We start from the raw sequence: 26,885 nt of genomic DNA on the forward strand, positions 1-26,885 counted from the left end.
TGATTCATAGCATCATCCTGTTATTTTCTGCCATTACCAATGTGAAGATACTTTGCCAATGTAAAAGATTACCTTCTAGTTGTATTAAAGTCATTTTAGCATGTTTCACCAACCTTTTATCACCCTTCCAAAAGAAAACTTATATTCATTAAACTTTTAAAAATACAATCCATACCGTGTTATATATTTGTACTGTCATACCGCCCAGCTCTATGATATACTTTACTTGCTAAAGTCAAAGTTACATGTAAAGAGTTATAACATCACACTGGCCTCCTTTATTAGACATTCAGCAAAGTCACTAACAGTGCTACGTTATTAACTGGGTATTGCAGCTTCTGTTAGTGTGAAAACCATGTCATTCACCATACCAGACTTCTTATCTTTGCAGATGTTTTGATACATTTGAGCTCACAATATATTCTAATATTTCAGTGCATTGCTAGTGAGTGGTGTAGGTTACAGCCACAGGGGACTGAATGAAAACAAGGGCTGCTGAAGCCTGCTTCCAGACCTCTGGTGGTCCAAGGAATATTTAATGTTAGGAACAATTTCAAGGTTAAGCTTCTTTAGGAAAGGAGATTATCAGGGTCATTAGGAAGTAATACTTAATTAGGGGCAACACAAGGGAGGGGATCACCTTCCATAGTTGAAATATAGGAGGCATCATTGTTAATATATAGTTTGTTAATACACTTCATTAGATTTAGCCAAGGAGTTGGTGTGGGTTCGACCCTGAAAATTAAGTGGACCAACACCACCGATGTTATCTGTTCTCTTATAAGACCATAGTTTCTTAGTTACCGTAATACTTGAGTCAACCACAGGCAGAGTGGCATTCTCATTGACATTCCTTTTTAAGGTTATAGCACTTGTGTTGTGATATTTATTAGTTTTACAAGCATGATTGTAAGCTTGTTAGGTAGAGTACAGCTGTAGTTATATAGGATGTTGCATACAGTACATACTGTATACGCATGCAAGTCGTAAACAATTGACTTGATATACGTACTGTATTTGTAATGATCAATGATGCATTTCATGTAATCTGAAGCACACGAGTCAGTTGAAAACAACACAGCCTTTGGAGCTGTGTTGACTACAAGGTGTCTGTACTTGTGTACTCTGTGTTCAATATGGTACATTTTGTGTTTACGTAGTTTTGAACAAGTATGAGACATGCATTCAATGGCTTGAGATTTGTAACTGCAAAGAAACTGTATTTGTTATAAAGCTATTTTTCCTTCTTTGATCTGTGGTTGTCAAATGTTACTGTGTATGATCATCAGCAGTACATGTAAAAGTGTATGTATGTACTAGTATGTACGATAGTGTACTTACTGTACATGATAATGAGTCACGTGACTTGGCCATCTACATTAGTGTACTTTGAAAGGACATGGTGATAAAGCACTGGTATGTCATCCAGCTTCCTATAAATTTGCAGCTAGTGTGCAAAGTTCAGTTTTTGTCAGTTTAAAGTTGCTCTAAAGAAATGATGGATGTTTTGAAAGATAAGCTTGATGTAGATGATTTTCCAACTTCAAGATTATCTACTGCTGTGGGGAATATCTTGATGTGGTGTATTAGTATACTGCTGTGGCTCCCATTGGCAGTAGCAATTTTGCCATTGTTCCTGCTGGGTCTACTTGTATGGGGACATCCTCCGATCATTTCACCATTAGCAAGATTTAGTAGATACTTCTCTGCTGTGTTCACAGAAGGGAGACCTGATGAAAATATTCCACTTACCAATAGAATATTGATATTGTTAATTGTGCTTAGTTCTTTGGTTAAAGTACCATTACATGGAATATGCTGGTTTATAGATGAGTTGTTTTATCCTGGGTATCGCCAAGTCACTATTCAAAAGCCAGTGTTCTACATTACTGCTGTTCGAAGTGGATCAACTCAGCTTGCTACCTATTTGGAAAACGATGAAGATAATTTTATTGTTCCAATGATGCTGGAGGGATTCTTTCCGTTCATTTGGTTTTGGAAACTGGTTATACCTATCATGAAAAAAGTTGGCATTTATAAACAGTTTACGAATACTAATGCAATGTTTGGCGTAGAATCAAAGAAGCGTCATAACGTCAGCTTAACCAGAACGGAAACTTGGGACATTGCTCTTGGATCATGGCACTTTTTGTATACATCATGGTACTTGGGAATTAATTTTATGAAATGGGGTATGCCATTTGTTAAGCTTAGTAGTCCAACCGATGATCATTTTGTGAAATTCTTTTATCGGTTTACTGATCATGTATTAAAGAAAGTAATGTATCATCGTGGCAAGCCATCACAAAGAATCCTTGTAAAGGGACATTGTTTGATAGCCACCAATACTTTAGAGAAATGCTACCCAGGTGCCAAGTTTTTTACTACAGTGCGGGAACCGCTTGGACGTTTTCAAAGCTTTATTAATTTCATGACAACATTAACAATCGATGGACCACCAAGGAATGTTTATTTGGCATCTCCTGTATCATGGAAAGTGTTGCGTGACTATGTTGTTTACACACAAATTCCTTACTGCGAACAAGAAATGTTATTTTACAATCAACATCAAAAGAACAGGTTGGCTATTCCCTTTACAATGTTTGTTAACAATTTGAGTACTACACTTCAAACTGTGTATAACTTTTGTGATGTTCCAATGCCACAAGATTTGATATCCAATGCCATTGCAATGCAGTATTCTACACATGATCGTGCAAAGCGTAAAGCTAGCTATGATAGTAGGTTAAACAAGAGCCTGGAAAGCCTTGGGATAGATGAAGTAAAGCTGCAAGAGACACTTACCCAGTATATCCACTGGGTGGATCAACTGGAAGAAAATGCTTTTTAAAATCATTAACTTTTTTTGCTTTGCTTATTATTTTATTATACTGTACATTGTATATGTAAGTGTACAAGACTAGGCTTGCACATCACACATCCTACTTGTAAATATTTTTTTTACAAATAACATTTAGTGGGAAACTTCAGCGATAGAAAATGTGTACAATAACACTATTAGCAAAAAGTTTGGCAAACTGTTAGCACAGAGCATGCCCATCCTCAATTGATTACTATTCGCTACACACACCAAAGCCATACATACAAGTGGACAGCTACATGTACCATCTAGCCTATGTGGTCTTGGGAATAATCAACTACAAGGCATCCCTCTGGAATAGAGTAGAATATGGCAGCACTCAAGTTTTGTCTGGAGCCAAAGTTTTAAGGTAGGATCCAAAAAATATTCAATATCAACTGCCAACACCACTCTAGCTCAACCACCCAGTGGTCTTTGTGCCAAGCTATATATTGTAAAATTGACATGTCTACATAATGAGCTACTGTACAAAGAGAAAATGGACTTGTCACATGACACGTATGCCTCACACCCAAAACTATTTAGAATACTTTGACGACCATGTACCAAAGTTTCCCCCTATACAGTGCAATGATGAAAATACTACCACGCTTGTCTCAATTATCGCTCTGATCACACCTTTATACACAAATTATGGTGTTAAATGCACACACTTAATGTTGTTGTTAATATTGGAGATATGTACCTGTCTAGTGCTCAGACTTATACACGGCTGTATGTACAGGCTGTATGTACAGGCTGTATGTACAGGCTGTATGTATGTAATTTGAGTATAAAGTTCCATAAATTTGACATACTCACTGTATAGTTTTACACAGTGTTACACATACAGTACTCCTAATGTTGGTTTAGAGTTTTATTTGTTTTGGTTCATTCTGTAGGCAAAACTACACCATCACTTTTTGATTCATTAGTGGAGACTAGTTTGATAGGGAAGTATGATATGCCAGTGAAGGGGACCACTCCTTTGGGGGCTACTAAAGTGATATCTACTGGCCAGCAACCAATGCTTGGCTTCTACCAAATAACTAAGGTACTGTACGTCTCTGAAAAGTATTGTGGTTTATCTGCACTGGTATACTAATTTATTGATATTTGTATCCTGATAGTAGAAAACTTTGTGGCCAGCTACAGTAGTTGATTTGTACATGTAATATGGTCTTTTCTTAATCCCTTTTCACACTACAGTCGAATGTGCATCAAACCTGGGATCAAATGATTTCACACTTGAGTCAAGGGGATGCCGTACAGTCTCCAGACATCTCGCGCAAAGCATGGCTATTGCGCCCAGACTAAAGTGATGGCATACCTACTGTAGTGTTATACTCGGCTTGTGGAAGCGATATGGTGACCATGAGTGAGTGTTGAAGGAATAGCAACCAGCTTCTTGGCACCCAACGTTTTGTAAGTGTACTAACCACATTTCTTGCTGCAAATACTTTTCTGACTCCAAGAAGGTAGTACAATGACTGATACCATTTAAATTTTCATTGCATAATTGGGTAATTAATTCACGTGCTATGAAAATGAACTGAATTCAGTTGCTGCACATGTAGTGTGAAATGGATTGATGCACATGTAGTGTGAAATGGATTGATACACATTTGATTTGCTCTCAGTCTGACCACAGCTGGATCCGCATTCAATGCACATTAAGTGTGAAAAGGCCTTAATAGTAATTTGTAATTTCAGGAGATAACATCGCCATGTCGATGTTGTCTATGAAATTAAAATAACATCGCCATATCTATGAAATTAAGATAACATCGCCACATCGCCATTTTATGGCAATAACATCGCCATAACAACATCATCATACAGATAACATCGCCATGATGATGTTATCTATGATGTTATTGCCATGTCGATAACATCGCCATGTCGATAACATCATCATGGTCTTTTTATTGATCAGTTTTGTGCAAGGATCCAGCATTGCTGCAAAGAAGCATTTCACTATATATTTCAACCAATATATTGATACTTTATCAGTCATTTTCTGTTGGTTGTTTCCATTCCTACTGTACTTTCCTGAATGTGCATATAATGTACATATACTGTATTGTACATGCACCTTTGATATGTGCATACACATATTATTAGCGCATGCTTTTTCAGGATTCTGGGCCACCAATCATGTCAGAAATGCTGTCTGCTGTTACCAATAAGCTCACATCAGCCGTAATGACAAGGGTAAATCTGTAAGTGACTGTATTAAATTTTTGTTTCATATACGAGGGTGTACTACAGAGGGATTTTTATCTCTCTGTCATGCATGGGGGCAATAATTCGTTTACTCACAATGTACAGGGGTATAATACTACTGTATGTACTAAAGTCTTTCGCAGACTTCATATGGATTAGTTTATTGAATCTTAATTCCATAGTAATTGTTTACTTATATATAGTGGTGGATGGCTTGGCTGGGGTAGTGGAAGTCAAGATTCACAAGTTGCTAAACAAGTTCCTATTCAACCTACATCGTCTCTACCAATGAGGTACACTGTATATATTTTGTGCACACACGTTGATTAAAGTTGGCAGTTGTAAAGAAAGCACTTAACAGTGATGAGTGATACATAAAATTTCTAGCAATAAAATGTAGTCACTTAATGCTAGTGTTAAAACACCATTATACACACTAAGGCACCAAGCATACAGGTATATACACCTGTATGTACGTACAATGGAATCAGTAGCTACATCATAGGCTGTCATGTACTGTACTATCATACAGTATGGTAGTACTGTATAGCAAGGATCATGAAGTTTGGCCAAAAATCATCCCAAAACTAGCCTCACTTTATCTTTCATGCAAGATTGGTTAGACATAGTCAAGCCCGACAATTCTTTCAGACCATCCCTAACCATTCCAATTAAAATTTTTGTTTAACTAAGATTGCTATTAACTGATTAACTAAATAACTACAGTAACTGACTGATGCCTTCAGCCTAGCATAACAAGACACTATGGACTTGATTTCTTCCACTGTTTGATGTTGCTTCAGCCCAAGAAGTGCCTTTTTGACAACCACAGCAACTACAGTGCACACATCATAGTCTTACCTTTGTGTCTCATTTCTTTCTCCACTGTTGATTAGCAGTAGCATTGATGAGAATTGTCTGTAATTTCCATAGTCAGTGGATTGATTGCAGAGGCACTTCAGTGCTTCTTGTACTGGTTCTGAATTTTACATGTGAAACATACCTGAAAACTTGGAATGAAATGGCTACTTCACTTTTCAGTAATTGATAGTTAGGGCACGCCTTTAGTCACTATTTCTGTAATTGCTGGACTGGATTGATTGCAGAGGTACTTCTTATACTGTTCTTAGTTTGTAATACGGGTGGAAACGAAGGGGAATCATTGCATCACTTTTCAGTAATTGAAAGATGAAGGGTGTATATACAGTTGCTCAATTGATTTTTGTAATGTGTTTGGTCAATGCCACTCTTTTTCTCTTTTTTTTTGGATACAGTATGACTAGTCTTAAATCTTAAATTAATGTTGTAGAAAGGAAATTTTACATTGGAGTAGGGATCATTGAAACCAAAAGCAATGAAACATCTCTAAGGTAGAGGTGTACTGATCATCAGATCGGCTGTTGGTTATCAGCTATATCGGCCTTATATTTGCATATTGGTATCGGATAGGTAGCATGTGTAAACAAGCAGCAGATACAGATATACATAAATATCTATTTATGAGCACTTATGCTCTAGTAATATCCTAACAATGCCTGCTTATGTAATGTCAACTGTTGATTAAAGTCCCACACTGTTATTTTATAACTACAGGGGTATAAGCAAATTGTTAGAAGAAAGGTCAATGCTACCATCTCAGATCGGCTTTGTTTATCAGTTTGGTAATATTACTTTATACCAGTTATTGGAATATCGGCTAAAAGTCAAATCAGTGCATCTCTACTACACTTGCAGCTATTGTATACCAGTGCACACTAGTATGAATTAAATGTGCTGCAGGTGTAGATGACCTCACTTGTTTCATTGCTTTCTTATTTCTATGATAAAGGTAATTGTTTTCCTTACACATTCTGTGAATGCTATCCCACTAGGGACCTGTGAGAAGGCTTAAAGCTTGTGAATACAGGGAGTCAGAAACATGTAACTAAAATGCTTGTTAAAGTTATCTAATATTTAAACTACACCCTTAAAGTGACTATACTGCCCAACAATAGCTAAAATGATTAGTCATTCTTACTCCATAGAACTCGAGCTCATGGTAGAGCAATTGTTTAAGTTACATGTACACATTGTGTTTGTAGTCAAGTAATCCAATTGTTGGAAAAGTTCACCTGCTTTATTGTTGTTGCCTTGGTTACATCTTTATGTACTTGGTTTGCAAGCATCCTTTGCTAAAATAAGCAATGTAGTACACTGTGTATTGCTCTGAATGTACATGTAACTGCTTTTATGTACCTTTTATGCATACCTGTATACATATGTAGCTGCAACCTTCATGATCAAAGTAGAGCTGTTGAGGACATCACTATTTCTCCTTGTGGACGATTAGCTGCTGCTGTCGATTCATTTGGTAGAGTATTACTGGTAGACACACAGCGGATGTTGATTACCAAAATGTGGAAGGGTAATTTAAGCTATACTACATGTTCACTGCAGTATTTTCATATACAGATTCATAGTAAAGCTTGTGGCATTCATAAATACTATACACTGTTTCACTGTACTACAGTGTTACAATTAAATGAAGTATAAAATGATTGCATTGTGATCACACCCCTAGGAAATGCCACCACACTCTTACATGACGACCACCCCTTAATGATCTAGCTACAATCAGCTACATAGAAAGCAAGGCATGGAAACCATGCCCTATAATCTGCATATATAAGCTCACTCAAGTTATATGCAAATACTCTAATAAAGCAGTCACAGTTAGCTACAATACATACAGTATACCAAAAAAGTGAACAAACTAGTGTATTATATTGATGAAGTAGGGTTCCAACACAGCTATGTTGTAATAACTACTGTACTGTGCCGTGCATTTCTTGTTTCACTACTTTTTATCACCGAATGACTGGAATCCCACATGTACCCCTGTTAAGTGCAGCTATTTAAGTGCAGCTATAGGTGTCTACCTGTGTTCCCTCTTACAGTCTGCTTCATATAGTTATGTGGCATCTAATTGTGCTCCTCTAAGAAATTGTCACTATGAAAAATTAATGCCTTCCCTTACAAAAGCTTTATATTGTTGCAGGCCTAATACAGGCATGTATGTGCTGCTTTTTGGCCTGTAACCTGCCTGCTACAGGCAGTAAGATGGTTACAGGCCTGTTAAAGCTGTTATTCTAATATGATTACAGGCCTGTATGGATCACCTAAATTGCCACAAGCCTGTTGTAAACACTTACACATTTAATAAAATAAAATAGGTTACATGCCTGTAACAGTCCTTTTCTCTAATGAACACAAATGTCAGTCCTGTGTGACTATCCAATATCATGAATCTCCTATAAAAAGTAATATGATTGTATGTTAGCAGGCCTGTAACATGTGTGTATTGTAAACTGGTAATGAGTCTGTGAAGTGTTCAAGAGCTGTGGTAGGCCTGTGGAAAATGGGTTCAGGTCTGATACAGGCCTGTAGCATCACAATCCCACAATAAAACATAACACTTGTCTGTAACGTTATAAATACAAATTGGAACCCTTATTAAATAAGAAGCTGGTGTAGTTTGTGAGTCAGCATGGTGTATGTGTTAACTGCTATATACTGTACTATACAGGGATATTGGAAACATGCTAAGTGGGCCATTAGTGACACAGTAACCAGTGGTAACAATAGTCACTATAGCAAGGCAGAGTACATGTACCAGTCCTGTAAGAAATTATTTTGCAGGATGGATTTATCATGCATCTAACAATGCAGTCCTGTTACACTGTACATGCCATAGTATTATTGTGGCAGTATGTGATTTGCCGCCTGTCTGACGATACTGTCACAGGCTTACTGTACTTCACTCCTAAATATTAGCAGGTAGGCTTTTCACAAGCCTGTGACTGGCATGTTATCTTATTATAAGTACCTCTGCTTTATAGGCCTGTGCCAGCTAGGCCATTTACAGTAATGTTTTATTGTAATGGCTGGTATGCTTTCCTTGCATGAAGAAGAAGATGACAATGTAATTGAAGTATAAGGAAAGGTAAAGGCTGACACTCGTTGGAACTGGAAAATTAAGGCACATGCCATGGATGAGTTTGTTATTGTGATGAGAAACAGTGGTTGTTAGCTGCTTTGTTTTGGCCTACAGTGTATATTGTTACAACTGAGATCAGACTAGCAGGCTGACAGACCAAAAATTGGGTTTAAATACATTTTTTAACTTCTGTAATTGTGGATTTGATGCACTAAGACTATCCTGTAAAGGTGATTTTCATTGCATGTGATATTTCTATGATGTTTTTTAACAGCAGCATTTTGGCAGGCACCATTAATTTTAGGAGAGATCCTTACTAAACAGTACTACCATACTGTTTGATATCGTACACTGTAGCTGCACTGTAGTACATTTTTGTGCATTGAATAAGATACAGCATGTAAAACAGCTCAAACTTTGTGCATGCATGTATTTTTAGAAGTTGCTCATAAAAATCAGCACACAAGGTACTGTATGCATAAACTATAAACAATATTTTTGCTTGATGAATATTGAACTAGATATATTCGGCTAAAACCATGCATTTTCCTAAGAACAACACATACACAATATTATGTTACAAAGTAAACACCAGCAACAACTAATAAGAGGAAATATTTACAAACAATGCTTACCACAAAAGTAGTGGTATGTGCTACTGGTAATAGTATTCTAGAAGAAAAACTGGGTAGAGAACTGTTACTTATAAAGTGTATCTTCCTGATGTTACAGGATATCGTGGTGCACAGTGTGGCTGGATAGTAGTGAATGAATGTAATAGCTCTGAATCAACTGCTAGGCAGGCACTCTGTTTGTGTGTTTATTTATCAAAACGAGGATTACTGGAGGTATGGATGTACATTGCACAGCTGTACTTGCATCCACGTAGATCTACACATACATTATGCATACTTACATGTTTCATATATGAGTTCAGGCTATTACATCACTGGTTGGCAAAGGAAGCACAGCATTGGAATACTGGCCTGAAGAAAATAACTTTTTATACAAACTGTTGAAAAAAAGAAAGCAACTAAGAACCAAGTCAATACTTACGTGCTTGAATTACATGTATTACACTTGCCAACCATGTGACCTGAAGCTGCATGCTTTGCACTAAGTTCAGTGCTCGAGTTTAACTTGTGAACGCACAATGTACTTATAACTGTACAGGGTATGTGTCTGTACAATATTTAGCATACACATGTACATGTACTTAATTTAGTAGCTAAATTACTCATGAGTCATTGCTGTATTTATAATATACGTATGTTTAATTGTGTTGTATAACAGTTATGGCCAGTTCAAAGAGGACCTAAAGTTGCTAGTTTTAATACTGGAAAGGGATGCAGGTACGTACTGATACACTTTACAGCTGTATATATAGGGTACAGTATGACATAAATATGCAAATACTGGCTGTATGCTGTAGAATATATGTGACTGGATCTGCAAGAATCCCACATGTTTGCACAGGCCTAATTTTACAGTAGAATCCATTGAATCCATAAACAGGTGAATCCATTGCTAGGTGCCATTATGCACCTCCTTCATCGTAAAACAAGGGATCAAGGATAAGGTTTCATCCTAATGGAGAACGTAATGGCAAAAATTGCATCTCCGTATAAGGCTATGTTCATAAGTTATAATGGTTTAATTAAGCGCCTGTGGTATACTGTCTGCGTTGTCATTGTACAAATCAATCTTTCTGTTTTACCACTTTGTACAGTAATGCTATAACTTCAAAAGCTCTTGGCTTCTAGAGCTGAAACTTTGGTTGACCACTCCCATTGGCTATCTGTAGATCAGGGAATTGTACAGTAATGGAATGTAGAAAATGCGCAAATATGTGGGGTTCTCGCAGATTCAGTTTAATTGGTCCTGCCTTGTTTCTATTATACTGTATTGCAGGCTGCTACACACTAGCCGTGTGGTATTCAATCATAGTGATTTACTTAACAAAGCCACTATGTTACTATTAACTCCTAATGGACAACTGATAACTGTCTCTGTACCTCTTCACTTACTGCTAAGGCAAGTATTCTGTTTAGAAGTACAGTATTAATAGTTACAGTATTAATAGTTACAGTGTAATTCATATGCACATATGAATGTACTTTAAGAGATGTTTTACTTTTATATACAGAACTGATAGTACAATGTCTAGAGACCTACATCTTCTGACTACTCTTCCTCAGTTAATTGCTAAAGGTAGTGAAGTACAATAATGTGCTCATGTATCCATGCATTCAACAAATATAGTACATGTAACATGTAAGAGTGTAATAAAGTATGTACATATATTATATGTGGTGTACATAAATTCCGTTTACACAATTGTGTGTTTGATTTAGGTGACAGTAGTGATATTCTTGAAATAATTCTTACTATGTTGTCACTGTCTGTGATTGATAAGGTAATGATTGTTACTGCATATACCGTCAATTTCAGTGACATACAGAGAAAGTGAATGTATGCATAGACAAGATACACAGGTGGTTTACTATATTATGTTGTATTGTGTGTATACAGGTACAGTACCTGCACATCTGTATGTGTTTGTATGCATGCAATGTACAGTACATTATTTGTATTGTGCATGCAATCAGTTGTTATACCATACGATTGTGTCATATCTGTAGGCCATACACATGTTAACTTGTGCGGAGATGTTGAATAGTGTGAAGGTGTACCTAATTGTTAAGATATTGGATTCAGTCATGTCCAGACTACCTAGTGAACATCAAAAATGTATGCAGTCTTGTTATGATGTCTTATCTAGAGGGTGTACAGCTGTACGTATGTTATTGGGGCAAGCTTGAGTTAGCCCCACCCTGGCAGTAGTCGATTCGACTGTGGACTGTACGTAACCTAAAGTTTACACAAAGAACATGGAAATCCATGTGCGCAAAAGTGCATGTCGCACGTTCTCATGCACGTGGCACATAGAACTTTTTAGCTTGTGCACGTGGCACATTCTCAATAGCTAGCAATGTTTCCTAAAGTGTTGAAACTGTGAGTGAGAGAGAAGAGAGTCTCAGAAAAAGAAGGGAGCATGGCAGACTTAGAAGAGAACGGGAAACCATTGAAGAAAGACACGCAAGGTTTGTAAGCACTTGCTGAATACCAGCAAAGAGGCTGCTCACATGTTTTTGCTGCAATGATCCAGAAGAAGGGGAGGAATATGGCGTTATACCCCGACAACATAGCTATCGTACAACAGTGGCTTTTGAAGAAGACGATACTGAAGTTCTCAATGATTATGAAGAGTTCGAACAAGAAGGAACTGCCACATCTACAATAATATGCTTCACAGTGGATCATCACACCTCAATTTACACAGCTTCCACCAACCATAGTATATGTTTCATTTAATAGTTTATATGCTTCAAGTAACCCTCTTTTAATTGTTTTAATATTGATTTGATCAGAACCATTCATTTCATCGGTTAACTGTCATTGTATGTTCAGTTGATTGTGTTAAATAGCTGTAATTACTTCGAGATCAGGCTCGCCCCACAATGCCTTTAGCATGATGCATCTGTCTAGTAGTGTACAGCATGGTATACTGTATAGTAGGAATATACCCCTAAACAAAATGGCACCCCCAAAATGCTATCACAGAACTTTCCGTGGTGAAAGTGCTTATACAAAAGAGTTCTATCATCAAATTTGCCAATTTAAATACCCTTGCACAAGGCCAAATACTGTATATATATATTTTAAATCGTCAAGGTCCATATTTTGGTCTGCTTGCCAGGGCTAGAGGCTAAACAATACATAGTACAACCACTGTTTTACACTACAATACTAACTGATGTTTGGGAGGTGCCTTTTGTGGTTCTGACAAGTGTTGCCTTGCCTTTTCCTTTCATCCCAGTTGTCATCATTTTCATGCAATAAAATAAGCGTTAGTTTTCTGTATCAACTAGAGGTGTACTGATATACCGATGCATATCATATCGGTGACCGATATGGACATTTCTACTATATCGGTGGGAGCCGATATTGCTGCTAAAAACCGATACGATACACCGATATACAACTGAACTATCTTGAGAACACTGTCCAATGATCAAGCCACATCATAAACCCTATATTTAGCTAACAAGGGTGAGAAACAATAGTTATTTCCTTGTCTAAAAGCAGTACGCTATACGAAGCCATCTAAGTGCATGGATAATTACTGTTTTGTTGTCACAAAGCTTACCAATCATACAACAAACATGTATAGTGGTGAGCCTGGGGAAACAGCAATTAGATGAACCAAGAGCACAGCATAAAACAACCATCCATCTCTGCAAGCCATTAACATGTGGAGTAATCCGGGCTAACCTTGGCAGAAGCATGTATTAAATACACCCTGTATTTGTGGGTGCCTTATAGTCTGAGCTGTGAATAGGGGCCACACCACCATGGGTAACCAAGCATAGCCAGTAATCTTAAGACTGTCTTCAGTAGTTTCTTCAGTAGTTAAAATAAAGCTGAACATGGCATATGTGGTTCCTCAAATATAAATAGCTACACTTAGTTGTATCGGTATATCAGATTGGTATCGTATCGGTTTCAAAATGATTAATCCATATCGGATCGGTATCATATTGGTTTCAAAATGATTAATCCATATCGAATCGGTTTAGTTTTCTTATATCGGTATACCTCTAGTATCAGCACATTCATTGTTTGAAGCACTAACATGTACCGTATAGCTGGTAATTTTTGAAAGGTTTTTATTTTCGGATATTTCGAAGAGGCCCTTCTCTTCGAAGATAAATTCCCACGTCCGGTTGTTTTTCAAAAATAAATTTCCACAAGTGAAAGCAACCGTCTAACTTTTGGCAATTCGTTCGTGTATTCCTCAAGTTTTAGCTCAGTATTGCTGATGATAATAGGTAAACTGTATCATTACTGTACCAATAACCAGAAAACAGGTGATCCAGAATGGGAATTGATGCCGTCTGGCGTCTGCTCTAGAATCTATGGTAAGATAGCTAGCTATGATCGAGCATGATCGTGCCAGTGAATTCACTCCACCTGAGACTCCCTCAGTCTCCTCTCCAGTGTACATGAATGGGGATTATTCCATTAGTAAGTCAGTTTTCGGCAAACATTCACTCATCTTCATAATCTGTGACACAAATTTCCGTTTATTTGAAATCCACCCGGACTTCGAAATATGCACTCTTCGAAATTAAAATCTTTCTAAATTCAGATTTTGCTTCTTGTGCGAAAATTTTAGTTTCGAAAATAACCCGCTATACGGTATATGTACCATAAGGTACAGTAAGTAGTAATAAGCCTTGTTCCAAATGACGTCACGGATTGCAAATGGACGCCCAATTTTGGGGACTCTTAACATATTCGAGTGTGAGTTCTAATGAGGCTTTATAAGAATCAATTGACTATTCAATCCTAGGAGAAAATATCGACCTAAAACTAACAGGTATGATTATTAGGGTATAAAATCTATTCTCTAGTGCTGGGTTAGCATTTTCAGATGGTTTTCCAAGTTGAATAGAAAATCTATTGTTTCTTTGTTGTAAAAGCCATACAGGTACCTGGTAGTTTTGTTTCAATATCTTGTTTGTTAGCCAATGTACCGATCTTTCGAATCTCAATTGCCATTGGTAACAATACTTGAAATTATAAGAGTCCCCCAAATAGAAAATTTGTGTGACATCATTTTGAATAAGGCTTATAGACATTCAATAGAGGTATATTAGCTGCATGATACAGTAAAGCAGGACACGACAGGGGCTTGCATGGAGACCATAGAGACCTTAAAAACAATCATGGAGACCATGCTCTACAGTAGATGCTCACTTGAAACACATACAATACTCTAATGAAAAACTCAACACAACAGCCACTCTTATGCAACAACCATGTACACTGTATAATATTCTAAGTCATACATGATGAAACGGTGTAGCAATGATATAAGCAAATCAGTACAGTATGTTACATACTGTACTGTAAATGAAGTAGGGATCCAGACCTACCAAGAAATATGAGGTAGCTTTGTGGAAAAATCCCTATTTTGACATTGAACTAAGCTATTGGGCTAACCTTCCCACAAAGCTACATACTGTATGTTGTAATAGGCCATATGCTTGCTACAGTACGTACAGTATAATTATTTATAAGGAAAATGATTAATTAATGTCCAAGATTTTTTGATGGTAAATGATTATCACAAATCCCATACAAAAGTGTAGAGAACAAATGCAGCTTGGGCTATAACTTGCCACTAGCACTACAGGCAGGGCTGCTCCATTTTCCATTTACAGGGGTACTCAGTTACACAGTTGTAGGTACGTAGAAGAATCTACTGGAAGAAAACCCACAACTGGTCTATTTCCTCTGAGTCAATGTGATTCACACTTTTCTGCGTATACCATATCACACTCAATTCACCGTCATGACTTTTTATAATATCACATGTTATTAGAATATTTTCAGCAGTGCATATGGTCTATAGTATCATTCATACATCTTGTTTCACCTGTAGGCCTTATTATTTTTATATATTAAATACATAATATGTATACTGTAGGCTTAGCTGGATGTGGTATTAGAGACTATTTAGAAAGAATAAAGCAGCTTGTTCAGTTTTTTGGCCAAATTGATGAAATGTTTCACAAAGAAGCAATTCATTCTTTAAAGCCAAGAATATCAGTAGAGGTAAGTGTATGTAAACATTTGAAGCACTGTATACTGTATTTAATCACCACTGGATTAACATATAAAATTGTTTTATCTATTTTGTACAGGATATCGAAGACTGCAGTTCTGTTAGCAAGCAAATGGCCTGTAATTTAACATTTTGTATTAATGAATACTTTTTGAAATACCCACTAACTCCTATACAGTGTGGGATGTTAGCTTTGGACAAGTTTCTAAAATGTTTTAAACTAAAAGAAGAGTTAACTCAAAGTGTTAATCTGTCCTTGGAATCTGAAGAAAAGTGCATCCCTAGCATGGAAACTCCAGTGCAAGTATCTGTTAAAAAGTTGTCATCTGAATCTCTGTCTTTTTTAGGTATGCACTATATGTAATGTACTATACACATCTGAATACTTCCACCTTTTTATATTTTATGTGTCACTTATTTCATGATCTTTTTTTTGTTTGCAGGACTTACAATATTTAAGGTACAGTACTGTACAGTGTATTGTCACGTTGTACATATATAGTTGTATGTATGTACAAAGGGAGTGTAGTTGTATTATACTATTCAAAGCATTGTCATAATGTACAATGTGTATTCTGTAAGTTGACAAGAGTGATAACTACAGTAGGATGTTGTACTGAAATATACAGCCATGTAACTGTCCTAGTGTAATTCACAGCTTATAAACCATCATGTAGATTCATTATGATTACGTACTGTAGTAGCTCAAGCAACATAAGCATACATCGTGGCTATTCCAAGTTACTAAATGTTAAGCAACATATCTACGTATCTTACTCTCCCTACTAACACAGCATGACTACAGTAGTTTCCAGGTTTATTTCCACACAGTATTTGGCAACCCCACACACTGGGATATAAATGTTCATTGCAGCTGAATCATACATATCATACTGTATAGTAGGGACCACAAAGGTGTGGGCGTAGCCCATGAAAAAACATCACCCAAAAACCTGCCTCACTTTTCCCTGATGATGATGAAGCAGTATTGGTTAGCTAAGCCCAAACAAGCCTTTCAGATCAACCCGAAATGATTTCAACAAGTTGCTATAAAATTTTTAAAAAAAATTATAAAATGGTATTTTCTATTGACTGACAGACTGATTCCTTCAGACAAGCGTAACTTGATAGTGGCTAAGACTACGGGCTTGATTTTTCACTGTTTGACTTTGTCCCGAGAGGTGACTTTTGGCATACCGCAGTACATACAATGCATTCTTCATGGACTTACCAGTGTCCTCCTTTGTGTACCTTTCATCTTTGCTGACATCGAAAGTGTTGATTTGGCAGTAGCACGTCATGGCTTCCCTTTGTAACAGAAATTATCCGTATTTTTCATAGTGGCTACTTTTGGTGCTTTTCAAACAGTTCTTGATTCATAATGCTATGCTATGTAACGGGTTGATAATGAAACTTCACTTTCAGATGATAACTGATAGCTAAGGTACACAACGCCATTCTTTCTTTGATGTGGTATGCATGGGTTCACCAGTCATAGTAAATTTTATTTTACTAAAAAAAAATAACAAACAAGTACACAAAAAATGAAATTTTCAACTAGAGTAGGGACCATATCACATTGATAAAAAGTGCTAAAACAAGCTGGAGTAGTGCTTATTATTAAATCATAGTAAAACAATAAGTGTTACATACAGTGTATACAGTATCCCTATTATGCAAGTTGAAATTCCAAATTTTGTGTACTGGTGGTTAATATGCATTGTACAGTGTGTACATATACTTGAGGCATAAGTGTATATGAAGCTCAGATGACAGTAGTAATGGTAAAGTAAATCACAGTCAGAATTAGCTGACAATGTGCTTCTTTCTCATTTTGTGACCTTGTTGTTGGGACAAGTGGAACTACATGTAGGCGTACAGTATATACATGTGATTTGAACATTCTCTGTATAAAATGGTTACCTGTCTCATGCGACATGTGTATAAGGAGTGTTTTATTGTCTTTATATCAGGGTTGCCTGTCAATTCAAGCTAGTGATGATGAGATAAAATCATTCCTTATATCCAGTGGTATTGATTTCCATATTTTGTTGGTATGTAGTACTGTTTATCTGTATGTACTGTATATACAAACATGTCTTTCATCTCAGCGCACATCCATGCTTTATTACTGTACATATGTACTATACACTGCTCACATAGATGGATATATCATACAGTACGATAATACTATAGTAGGGACCACAAAAGAGTAGGTGTGGCCCGCGAAATACATGTAACACCCAAAAACCAGCCTCAATTTTCCCTGAAGATGATGAGGCAGTATTGGTTAGGTAAAACTAAGCCCAAACAAGCTTTCAGGTCAATTCGAAATGCTTTCAAAAAGTTACTACGGAATTTAAAAAAAATTATTTAACAGAATTTTCTACTGAATGCCTGCCTGACTGACTGACTGACTGATGCCTTCAGACAAGCATAACTCGATAACAGCTAAGGTTACGGGCTTGATTTTTTCACTGTTTGATGGCGCTTCGGCCCAAGAGGTGCCTTTTGGCAAACCACAGTACATACAATGCATTCTTCATGGACTTACCAGTGTCCTCCTTTGTGTCCCATTCATCCTTGCTGACAGTGAAAGTGTCAATTTGGCAGTAGCACGTGATGGCTTCCCTTTATAACAGAAATCGTCTGTATTTTTCATAGTAGCTACCTGTACTTTGATTGCAGAGGTGCTTTTCAAACAGTTCTTGATTCGTACTGCTGGGTAACGGGTTCAACATAGCTGACGATGAAGTGTAATGGATACTTCACTTTTCAGATGATAATTGATATAGCTGGGGCACGCGGCACTAACAGATGTATTATGCGTGGGTTCACCAGTCTTAATAAATATTTGCATAAAATGTTAACAAGCAAGTACACATAAAAATTTTGGAATTTTCAACTAGAGTAGGGACCATAGCACATCAATAAAAACTGGAGTAGTGCACGATATTAAATCACAGTAAAACATAAGAAGTGTTATATTCCGACTGTGCTCAAGATACCATAATGGAAAGGCACAGTAGGGATATAACACTTCTTATTGTTTTGCTGTGATTTAATATCGTGCACTACAGCTTGTTTCAGTACTTTTTATCGATGTGCTATGGTCCCTACTCTAGTCGAAAATAATTTTTATTGTGTACTTGTTTTTTATTTAAACCTGTAGGAAGTGGCAAATGCTGCAGTACTCAGTGGAAAATTGGCAGCACACGGTGAACCATATACTACCTTCTGTTACATTGCCAAATTGTTGAAAGTTTTGATACCACTACAAGGTACAGGTACACTGTATACTGCTGCTTGTTTAGAGTGTCAACTTACTATAACACCATACAGTAGCTCTATAATTGAATACACCGTTTTGTGTAGCTAGTTCAAACTTAATTCATATGTGGAATGCACTCAAGTGACTCAAATTTCCTGCAAAATCACTAGTTAAGTCTCAAATTGGTTCTTTAGTACCTTTAAGTGCATGTTCAGCACCTTTAAAATAATCACCAATGTATTGCAAATCTTTCTTGTAAATATGTAGTATTGTAGATCCAATTGTGAAACAGTGTTGGGGTTCTACTCTGAGGCCTGTTGGCCACAATCAATATTAGAATCCTGGCCTTTATAACAAATGCAACTGTCTAGCAAGACCTTCTACAAGTACAATGGGCACAAGTGCTTTGCAGTATATGCACAAGCCCGAGCACTGCAGTACTTAGAGCACATAAAATATTTTTGAGCTACACTACATGTAGTTGAGAGTACAAGTGTCATATACCTGTATTTTCATTAATATGCATAGATTCTTCGCAACTTGATAACATCTTTGAACAATGCAGTAAAGCTACATTGTCAGGCCAAGCACTGTTATTGGCCCTACACACCATTAATTACACTACAGAAACTGATTTAAAAGAAAAGGTAATGTACATACAAGCGTATGATACTAACTGTACCTAAGAGGTACAGTAGATTATTTCCACTGAAACTATAGTATATACCTGTACTGTATATTGTATGTATAGGATAGTGCTCGAAATAGTATTCGACAACCGGACATTGTCCAGACAATACACAGAATGTCCAGATAAGTTTCTATTTATCTGGACAAATTGTCCAGACAAAAGTAAAAAGAGAGTGTGTGGTAGCACTAAAGTGTGTGGTAGCGAAGAAAATGGTGGAGAAGCTGGTGTCTGAAATGATAAAAGTCTTCAGACGATATGATGGTCTGGTGATTGGGAGCACATAAGCCCTGCTCAATTCGACACTATAGGCCGGCCTTTATTGAAGGCATGACCGATATTCGCGCTTTGACCTTCAAGGATCATGAGGCAACTGATATGCACAAGCGAGCAAATTAAGGCATTGGAGGCCAAGGAGGCAACCAGTAGCGTGATGGAATACGCACCAATTGCAAGAGCAATGGCTTGAGCCAATCGTGGGGCTGCCAGGTTTGAAGATGAAAAGAAAAATGGAATTCGCTGACATGATCGCTAAAGTAAACCTTCACAAAGATGTGAGATATTTGTGAGCTTTAAATTATTGAATTAGCTATGGCCGTATTACTTACTGTAATTACAGTGTAATAATACATTCAATAATTGTAACATTGTATTGTGATAGATACAAAAAAGAATTTGTCATTGTACTATAACACAAACTGATCAATTCTTGTTTCCTGTTAAAAATAAAATTAATCATACATCTGTATATGGTACAGTGTAAAATGTTTGTAAGTGATTCACAGGTTAAACTTACTGTACCATTCCAGATGTGATCTCATTCTGATGGGGAGGGAGGGTGGGGCATGGGGCATGCCCCCAGACCTCCCTAGAATGAGCTTGCTTTGCATGCTGAAGTACATTTTGAATGTGACTGGGGGACAACCACCATTATTGACAGGTCATTGGTGATTTTGTCCAGACTTTTTGACAGCAGAATATTTTGGCACTATTTTGAGCACTGGTATAGGACATACTGTATAGTAAGCATATTTGACATCAGGATGCATATGTATATTGTTATCAGTTCTTCTATTTATGGGATTATCTTACTGCACATTATTGTAGGATTTATCATCTAGTGATGGATGGGAAACAGTATCAATAGTAAAGGAGCAGTGGTTTATGCTTGTTAATCAACTACATACCTTAACATTGCTAAAACTATTGAACAACAATGATAGTGGCATTTCTACTATACCTCCTCTTCCTAAGATTTCTTCCAAAGGTGGAGCAACTTCTCTGGCATCCCTTCATCCAATTACAGGTGACTTTTTTTTCAAATGAAAATAGTGCGTGTGTGGTGAACCATATGGTTTAGACACATATTCCCAACACATGTAGGCTGTATAGTTGGATATTACTGCATCTATTTTCTTATCCAGTCAAGGAGACAGTTAGTGTAGCAGTAGTGCAGCAATATGGTTACAGTATAATCACCAGTGTGGTGGCCCACTGGTTAGTAACCAATCGTATTCAACCAAAAGAGTTTGATATAGTTCAGTTAACAAGTGAAGCAGCTGTTAAATGTGAGTACCATACTGTACGTGCACATCAGTTTATTACATCACCATATCTCCCTGTTCAGGGCAAAGTTACTTGCTGAGACTATGTAATGAGCTACAATTTACGTTGAGTAGAGAAAAATTGTTGACATATATGATTTGGGCTATAATTTGCAGTTATAATGAGGCACAAGTATGTACATATAGAATCAGTATGGGCATGTACCACTTGTACTGTGTTACACTGTGGTGCATACCTGAACATCATACCATACACCCTGTAGCTCCATGTGGTAAATATCATATGCAGCAAAATATTTTACTCAATTGTCTAGCTACTACAGCCATATACTTTTGTTTCATTAAGTAAAGGCAAGCCCATTTTTCAGGGTGTACCTTGTGGCTTGTAGGCATACAGTGTACATTATGCATAATAATACATTTTAAGTACAGTATAACTACTTTTTGGAAACTGTTCCAAATCCTAGTGGACTACTGTACATACAAGATGTTTTGATTATATAGCATGCTGGATGTGTTTGTATTTATAACAATATTCATTGTATTTGTGTGGACTTTCACATCAGTATGTTTGGGTATATTATGTATACATGATGTAATTGAAGCAATTTTACATAAAGGATTCATCACTGTTAAAACTTTCTTCAAGCTGTTTAGAAAGCTTGGAATCTTCCATTATGTGGAAAGGTACAGTGTGCTAAAATCACCTGCGTTAATCTGTGGTCTGTTATATGTGTTTGTGTGTTGCAGGATGTGCTATAATGTTATGGTATGGATTATTTCAAGAGCAAATTTTAACATCTTTTCAACAGTTACGGAAAGTACGTACACATGTACAGTACTGTATGTACTGCTGTTTCAACTCTATCGATAGTTGCTATAATGTATTTATAATTAATCACCAATGTTTGATATAATTCTTTTAATACAGCTTTCGCCATCTTGCACTCCACATTTCAATGATAAGGTATCTTTTGCAAGAGTTACCTTACATGTTTTAGTACAGGTACAGTACATGTCGATACATTTTGTATACATGCCATAAATACTTTGCTTTATAGCTGTACCCATAGTATACTGTATGTACACTGTATGAGCTGTCAAACTGCAAGTTCAGCACACAAGCATGCACTGAAATTACCTGTACTGCAATTTACGGCTTGCTTACTCATTAAATAGACAAAACTGACATGCTTTATGCTTTCTTGCTGTGACTGTTTTACATGTGTTTTAGCATATTATTTACTACAGTATATACAGTGTATGGCAAGGGTAACATTACAGTATATTATTTAAAAACCTTCAATAAACAACCTTGTTCATATTATTCTAAACATAATTTGAGTGGATAAGTTTGAGTGTAATTATTATTCCTATTAATCACTCAGCTGTAGTGGAAACTCCTTTTCACAATGGCTACGTATGCCGCTGAGTTGCATATATCCTATAACAGCAATAGTAAATGAGAGAATCGGTCTGTTTTGACCTTTCACCCGTATACACTTAGACCCTCTGTCTACTTTTCTGAGGACAGTTATACAGTATGTATTGTTGTGTAGTACACATAATAACTGTACTATTCATTTTAACTAGTATTGCAGATGTGAAATCACTGGGTTTCTATATACACACATGCAGAGTTGGGGCCGTTACACTAAAAATGTGACGAGTTACATATTACTTGTTACTTTTACGCGATGTAGCACGCTACAGTTACATATTACTTACTGAAAAAAGTAACGAGTTACATATTACTTGCTACTCTGAGGGCTGTAACTAGTAATAATATTACATACGTATTACATTTGTTCGTTACAAACTATAAGTCCAACCTTCTAAGTACAAGCTACCAGCCTACAACTACAAATGACACGAGGGAGACACATCAGTATTTCTCTGGTGTAGTTCAGCCACAAATACATACTTTGTTGTTGTACAGTGTATCTTAGCCTCAAGGGCACTCCCCATACACTATCATTCTTTGTCTATGCCTATAACGCTATCTCCAGTCTTGTCTGGACCCAAAATGCAATCAATCACGCACCTGGATACAATGCGCCTTAAAAGGAAGTAACGCATTACACTTGTTACAATTTCCGGATGTAATATCCGTTACATATTACTCGCTACTTTGTCATGTAGCGCGTTATATTACTCGTTACTGTAAAAGTATTATTATTATTTAATGTGTGACATTTGTAACGCGTTACCCCCAACTCTGCACACATGTATCCTTAACCTATTGTACAAGTACTAATCATATTAAAGTATTCACTGTTTCATTTATGAAGTGCTGTATGTTTTATTTTACATAGAATAACACATCGAAGATATCACCAATAGCACTATCCAGTCAGGCTTACAGTGATGTGTGGAATCTCGACCAGTGAGTTAATGATGCATGAATACAAAAGATGGTTTGGTAGCCTTTTTACCATCTCATGCATCAGAGAGAAGTTACCAGAATAATAATCTTTTACCCAATTCAAACTCTCCACTATTGTACTTTGTCATGTATACAGATAAAATCTGTTCTGTATGCTTGCTTTACTTTGATGCAAAAAATAATTATTTAAGAATTAATACTGAATGAATTTTATGTGACTACTCTATTAGAGTACAGTATCTTGATCATTTGCAGCACTGGTTAAAAAGCTACCTTGTGAGCTACCATTTAAAATGTTGAGCCTTTGATACTTAGTTGAAAACCAGTAACTACAATGTTTAAAGACAGTGAGCCACATAATTAGTGCTTGCATGTAAAATGCATACAAAGTTTGTTTTACAATGAGGGAATTACAGTGCAATTTCATATAATGTTGCATAATTTGTACTTTAGGTCTGATGAGATGGAAATGACACTTTATCATAGCTTTAAACATAACCAACTTGTATCTCTTACTGATCTAATTCTGAACAGTCCAAAAGTGAATACAAGGTGTGCACAGCTTCACTACCTAACAGTATTGATTGTTGACATTGCATTGACTTTTAACTTGTTTCCATTGAGAGTATTTACTATGCTTGGCTCTCAAGCAAAAGATTGTCTTGGAGAAGAACTTCATATTGACATTGGCCAACTTGAAGAAAAAGTAAAGCGTAGTGGTACTTTAGAGAGGACACAAAAGCAGGTTTGACTACAGTATGTGTGCATAATACATGTAGATGTACATACAGTAAGTCATGCATGCGAATATATGATACTTTGTACATTCTGCTTTTTCTAACCGATTAATAACTTATGCATGCATCAACTTTTCTTGATATGAAGGTGTTACAAAATATACACCTGGTGTGCTGAATGGTCATTTCATCATTGTGTGATCGACTACATGTAGCTGTTGTTGTTTTTTTTTAGTTTATTGTGAAAGCATTAGTGGCTATAATCACGCAACAAGATGTGGCAGAACCTACCCAGTGTGTTGCTACTAGTGATGGAGCTAATCCACTCTGCACTTGGATACAATGTTGTGTTCATCTCTCATCACTGATGGGAATCAGTGAACAATGGTGCTGGAATAAATATGTCTACCTATTGTATGCTGCTGGTTTGTATGATAAGGGAGATCAAGTGAGTAGATATTAAGGTCTAAATTATAGACTATACCGAGTGTTAATCTTTATAGAGTGAAACCTTACTTAGTGGCCACCTCATAGCAAGCAGGTCTACACCTGTAGTAAGCCCAGATGTATTTTCTGTGCTACAGCTGTACCTCAATTGGTTAAAGTTTTGACAATGTGGCCACCTCATTAATCAAGCCACCAGTGGCCACATTCATGCAGGAATAAATCTATAGTACTAATGCAACATTCCTGCAGCCAGTGGCTGACCAGAGAATGTAGTACTACATGTATGATTAAAATGAACCTAAGTTTTAGTACTGTTTTTTAACTACTTCTGCTTGAATGATAAAGTTCAGCATTAATGAGGCCACTTACATTGCATCCCATAGGTGGCCCTATTAGCAAGGTTTTCACTGTACTCTACATGTACTTAATTACATACTGTATTTACTATTTTATTGCAGGAGTTTTTATCTCTCAGTGATAAATCCATGATGACCGAAGAGTTGCTATTGCTATCTGGTTGGAAAATTAATAAGTTAATGAGTCAAATGGAAGCAAGTGAAATGGCTAGCTATATAGCTCATCTTTCACCTAATGGTTTACAATGGATAAAAAAGCAGGTGAAGGCGTTGTTCTATCTTCTGTGTGCCCCATTACAACACTAGCCAGAATGTCGCCTCTAAAAACCATCCTAGAAACATCTTGAGAGGCAAAAAGTACCTTTACAAAACAGTCTTAGTGTTTGTAAAGTCAAATACATGTATAGCGTTAAACCTACAAAAAAGCCCTACTATTGATTTTTTTAAATCACCAAAACTTGAATTTTGGTCGGCCTGCCTGCCAGCCTGACCAAGGTCGCAGGGCTAGAGGCTACCGTTTTTCAGCCACAATAACAAACTTGTTCACCTTCTAATACAGGTATGGTTTGAAATAAATTGAAGTACGAATCAGTCAAGCCAAGCTGAGATGACAAGACAGCATGGTTTGGTAGGATACAATGTGAATGTTTTCTGGACACTCCACAATAATAATTGGACATCGGCCAGGATTTTCTGCACACTAAAGTACAGTACAATGTGGCTAAGATGTACAGTACCATGCTTTGTGTAGATTTTTCACAACAATTTTGCTCTAGTGAGCTGTTGGTACTGCTGGCACCCATTACAGTAGCTTATACACGGCAGCCATAATGTTGTACTGCTTATTTCAGCAGATTCACGTGTCATTGCTACAATTTTAGTACACTGTACGGTTACGGAATAGTTTAAAATGCGTGGCCTGCTTTAAACCAAGCAGGGATAAATAATTTCAACAACTGTGTTGTGTTTAGCATTACAACTAATTGTGCTTGTTTGTTTTTACTGCAAAACAACGATTGTTCTTGAGTGTATGGTCCACAATAGAGCAATGTTTTATAAAAACACGCCACCAAAAACTAGACTAACAGATTGCTGAATCCTTATAATTTCAACACAAGTTACTAAACAACTAAAACATCTAGGTCCTGTGGAAGCGATTTTTTAAGTTACTGGTTGTATAGAGAGGCCTCCACTATTCCACGGAACGGAACAGAATCACCCACTAAAACATGGAACGGAACAAATACCGATACAGAAATTGATATCTCGCAAGAAAAGGATTTAGTGAGTATATAGCACCACAGTAACGACCCCAATACCTGTGCGGTTTCACTCATCCGTAGCTATATCTATACTGTCACGATAAAGGTTGCATAAAGCAAGGTATAGTGCTAATATTAGCTATACATCTAAACGACCACCATGTAGAATTGTTAGTTATAGGCTTAGCTATGGTTAAACATAATAATTTGGGAATTAATAATTCATTATTAATTAACACAAATAGCCATTCTTGACAAAAAAAAAAAAAACATCACAATATAACTAAACAGCAGCGTCTTCTAGTTTATACATACACTGTAGATACACAAGATATAATACAAGTATATGAAAGTTAATTAAGTTCTACAATTGCCACAGTACCAAAGTGTGTTTGGCTTCCAAGCCTCCTCTTCAAC

At 36.7% G+C, this 26,885-nt stretch overlaps 1 protein-coding gene across 4 annotated transcripts in view; it reads left to right on the forward strand.

Moving 5' to 3' along the window:
- Positions 1–26,885, forward strand: part of LOC136255775 (rab3 GTPase-activating protein non-catalytic subunit-like) — a 56,005-nt gene that overhangs the window by 19,893 nt on the left and 9,227 nt on the right. For all 4 annotated transcript variants that reach the window (XM_066048667.1, XM_066048665.1, XM_066048666.1 and 1 more), the window contains 26 exons: positions 3,763–3,914; positions 5,000–5,082; positions 5,290–5,379; positions 7,351–7,490; positions 9,795–9,910; positions 10,356–10,414; positions 10,974–11,096; positions 11,209–11,273; positions 11,417–11,478; positions 11,705–11,813; positions 15,619–15,746; positions 15,836–16,103; positions 16,200–16,216; positions 17,730–17,810; positions 18,929–19,037; positions 19,556–19,674; positions 20,823–21,021; positions 21,140–21,283; positions 21,343–21,452; positions 21,901–21,967; positions 22,031–22,101; positions 22,212–22,286; positions 23,596–23,666; positions 24,120–24,411; positions 24,639–24,851; positions 25,309–25,467. In XM_066048667.1, coding sequence (XP_065904739.1) covers positions 3,763–3,914; positions 5,000–5,082; positions 5,290–5,379; positions 7,351–7,490; positions 9,795–9,910; positions 10,356–10,414; positions 10,974–11,096; positions 11,209–11,273; positions 11,417–11,478; positions 11,705–11,813; positions 15,619–15,746; positions 15,836–16,103; positions 16,200–16,216; positions 17,730–17,810; positions 18,929–19,037; positions 19,556–19,674; positions 20,823–21,021; positions 21,140–21,283; positions 21,343–21,452; positions 21,901–21,967; positions 22,031–22,101; positions 22,212–22,286; positions 23,596–23,666; positions 24,120–24,411; positions 24,639–24,851; positions 25,309–25,467 — 3,122 coding nt within the window. The remainder of the gene's footprint in view (positions 1–3,762; positions 3,915–4,999; positions 5,083–5,289; positions 5,380–7,350; positions 7,491–9,794; positions 9,911–10,355; positions 10,415–10,973; positions 11,097–11,208; positions 11,274–11,416; positions 11,479–11,704; positions 11,814–15,618; positions 15,747–15,835; positions 16,104–16,199; positions 16,217–17,729; positions 17,811–18,928; positions 19,038–19,555; positions 19,675–20,822; positions 21,022–21,139; positions 21,284–21,342; positions 21,453–21,900; positions 21,968–22,030; positions 22,102–22,211; positions 22,287–23,595; positions 23,667–24,119; positions 24,412–24,638; positions 24,852–25,308; positions 25,468–26,885) is intronic.

This window comes from Dysidea avara, chromosome 5 (assembly GCF_963678975.1).
Source record: "Dysidea avara chromosome 5, odDysAvar1.4, whole genome shotgun sequence".
Lineage (NCBI taxonomy): Eukaryota > Metazoa > Porifera > Demospongiae > Dictyoceratida > Dysideidae > Dysidea > Dysidea avara.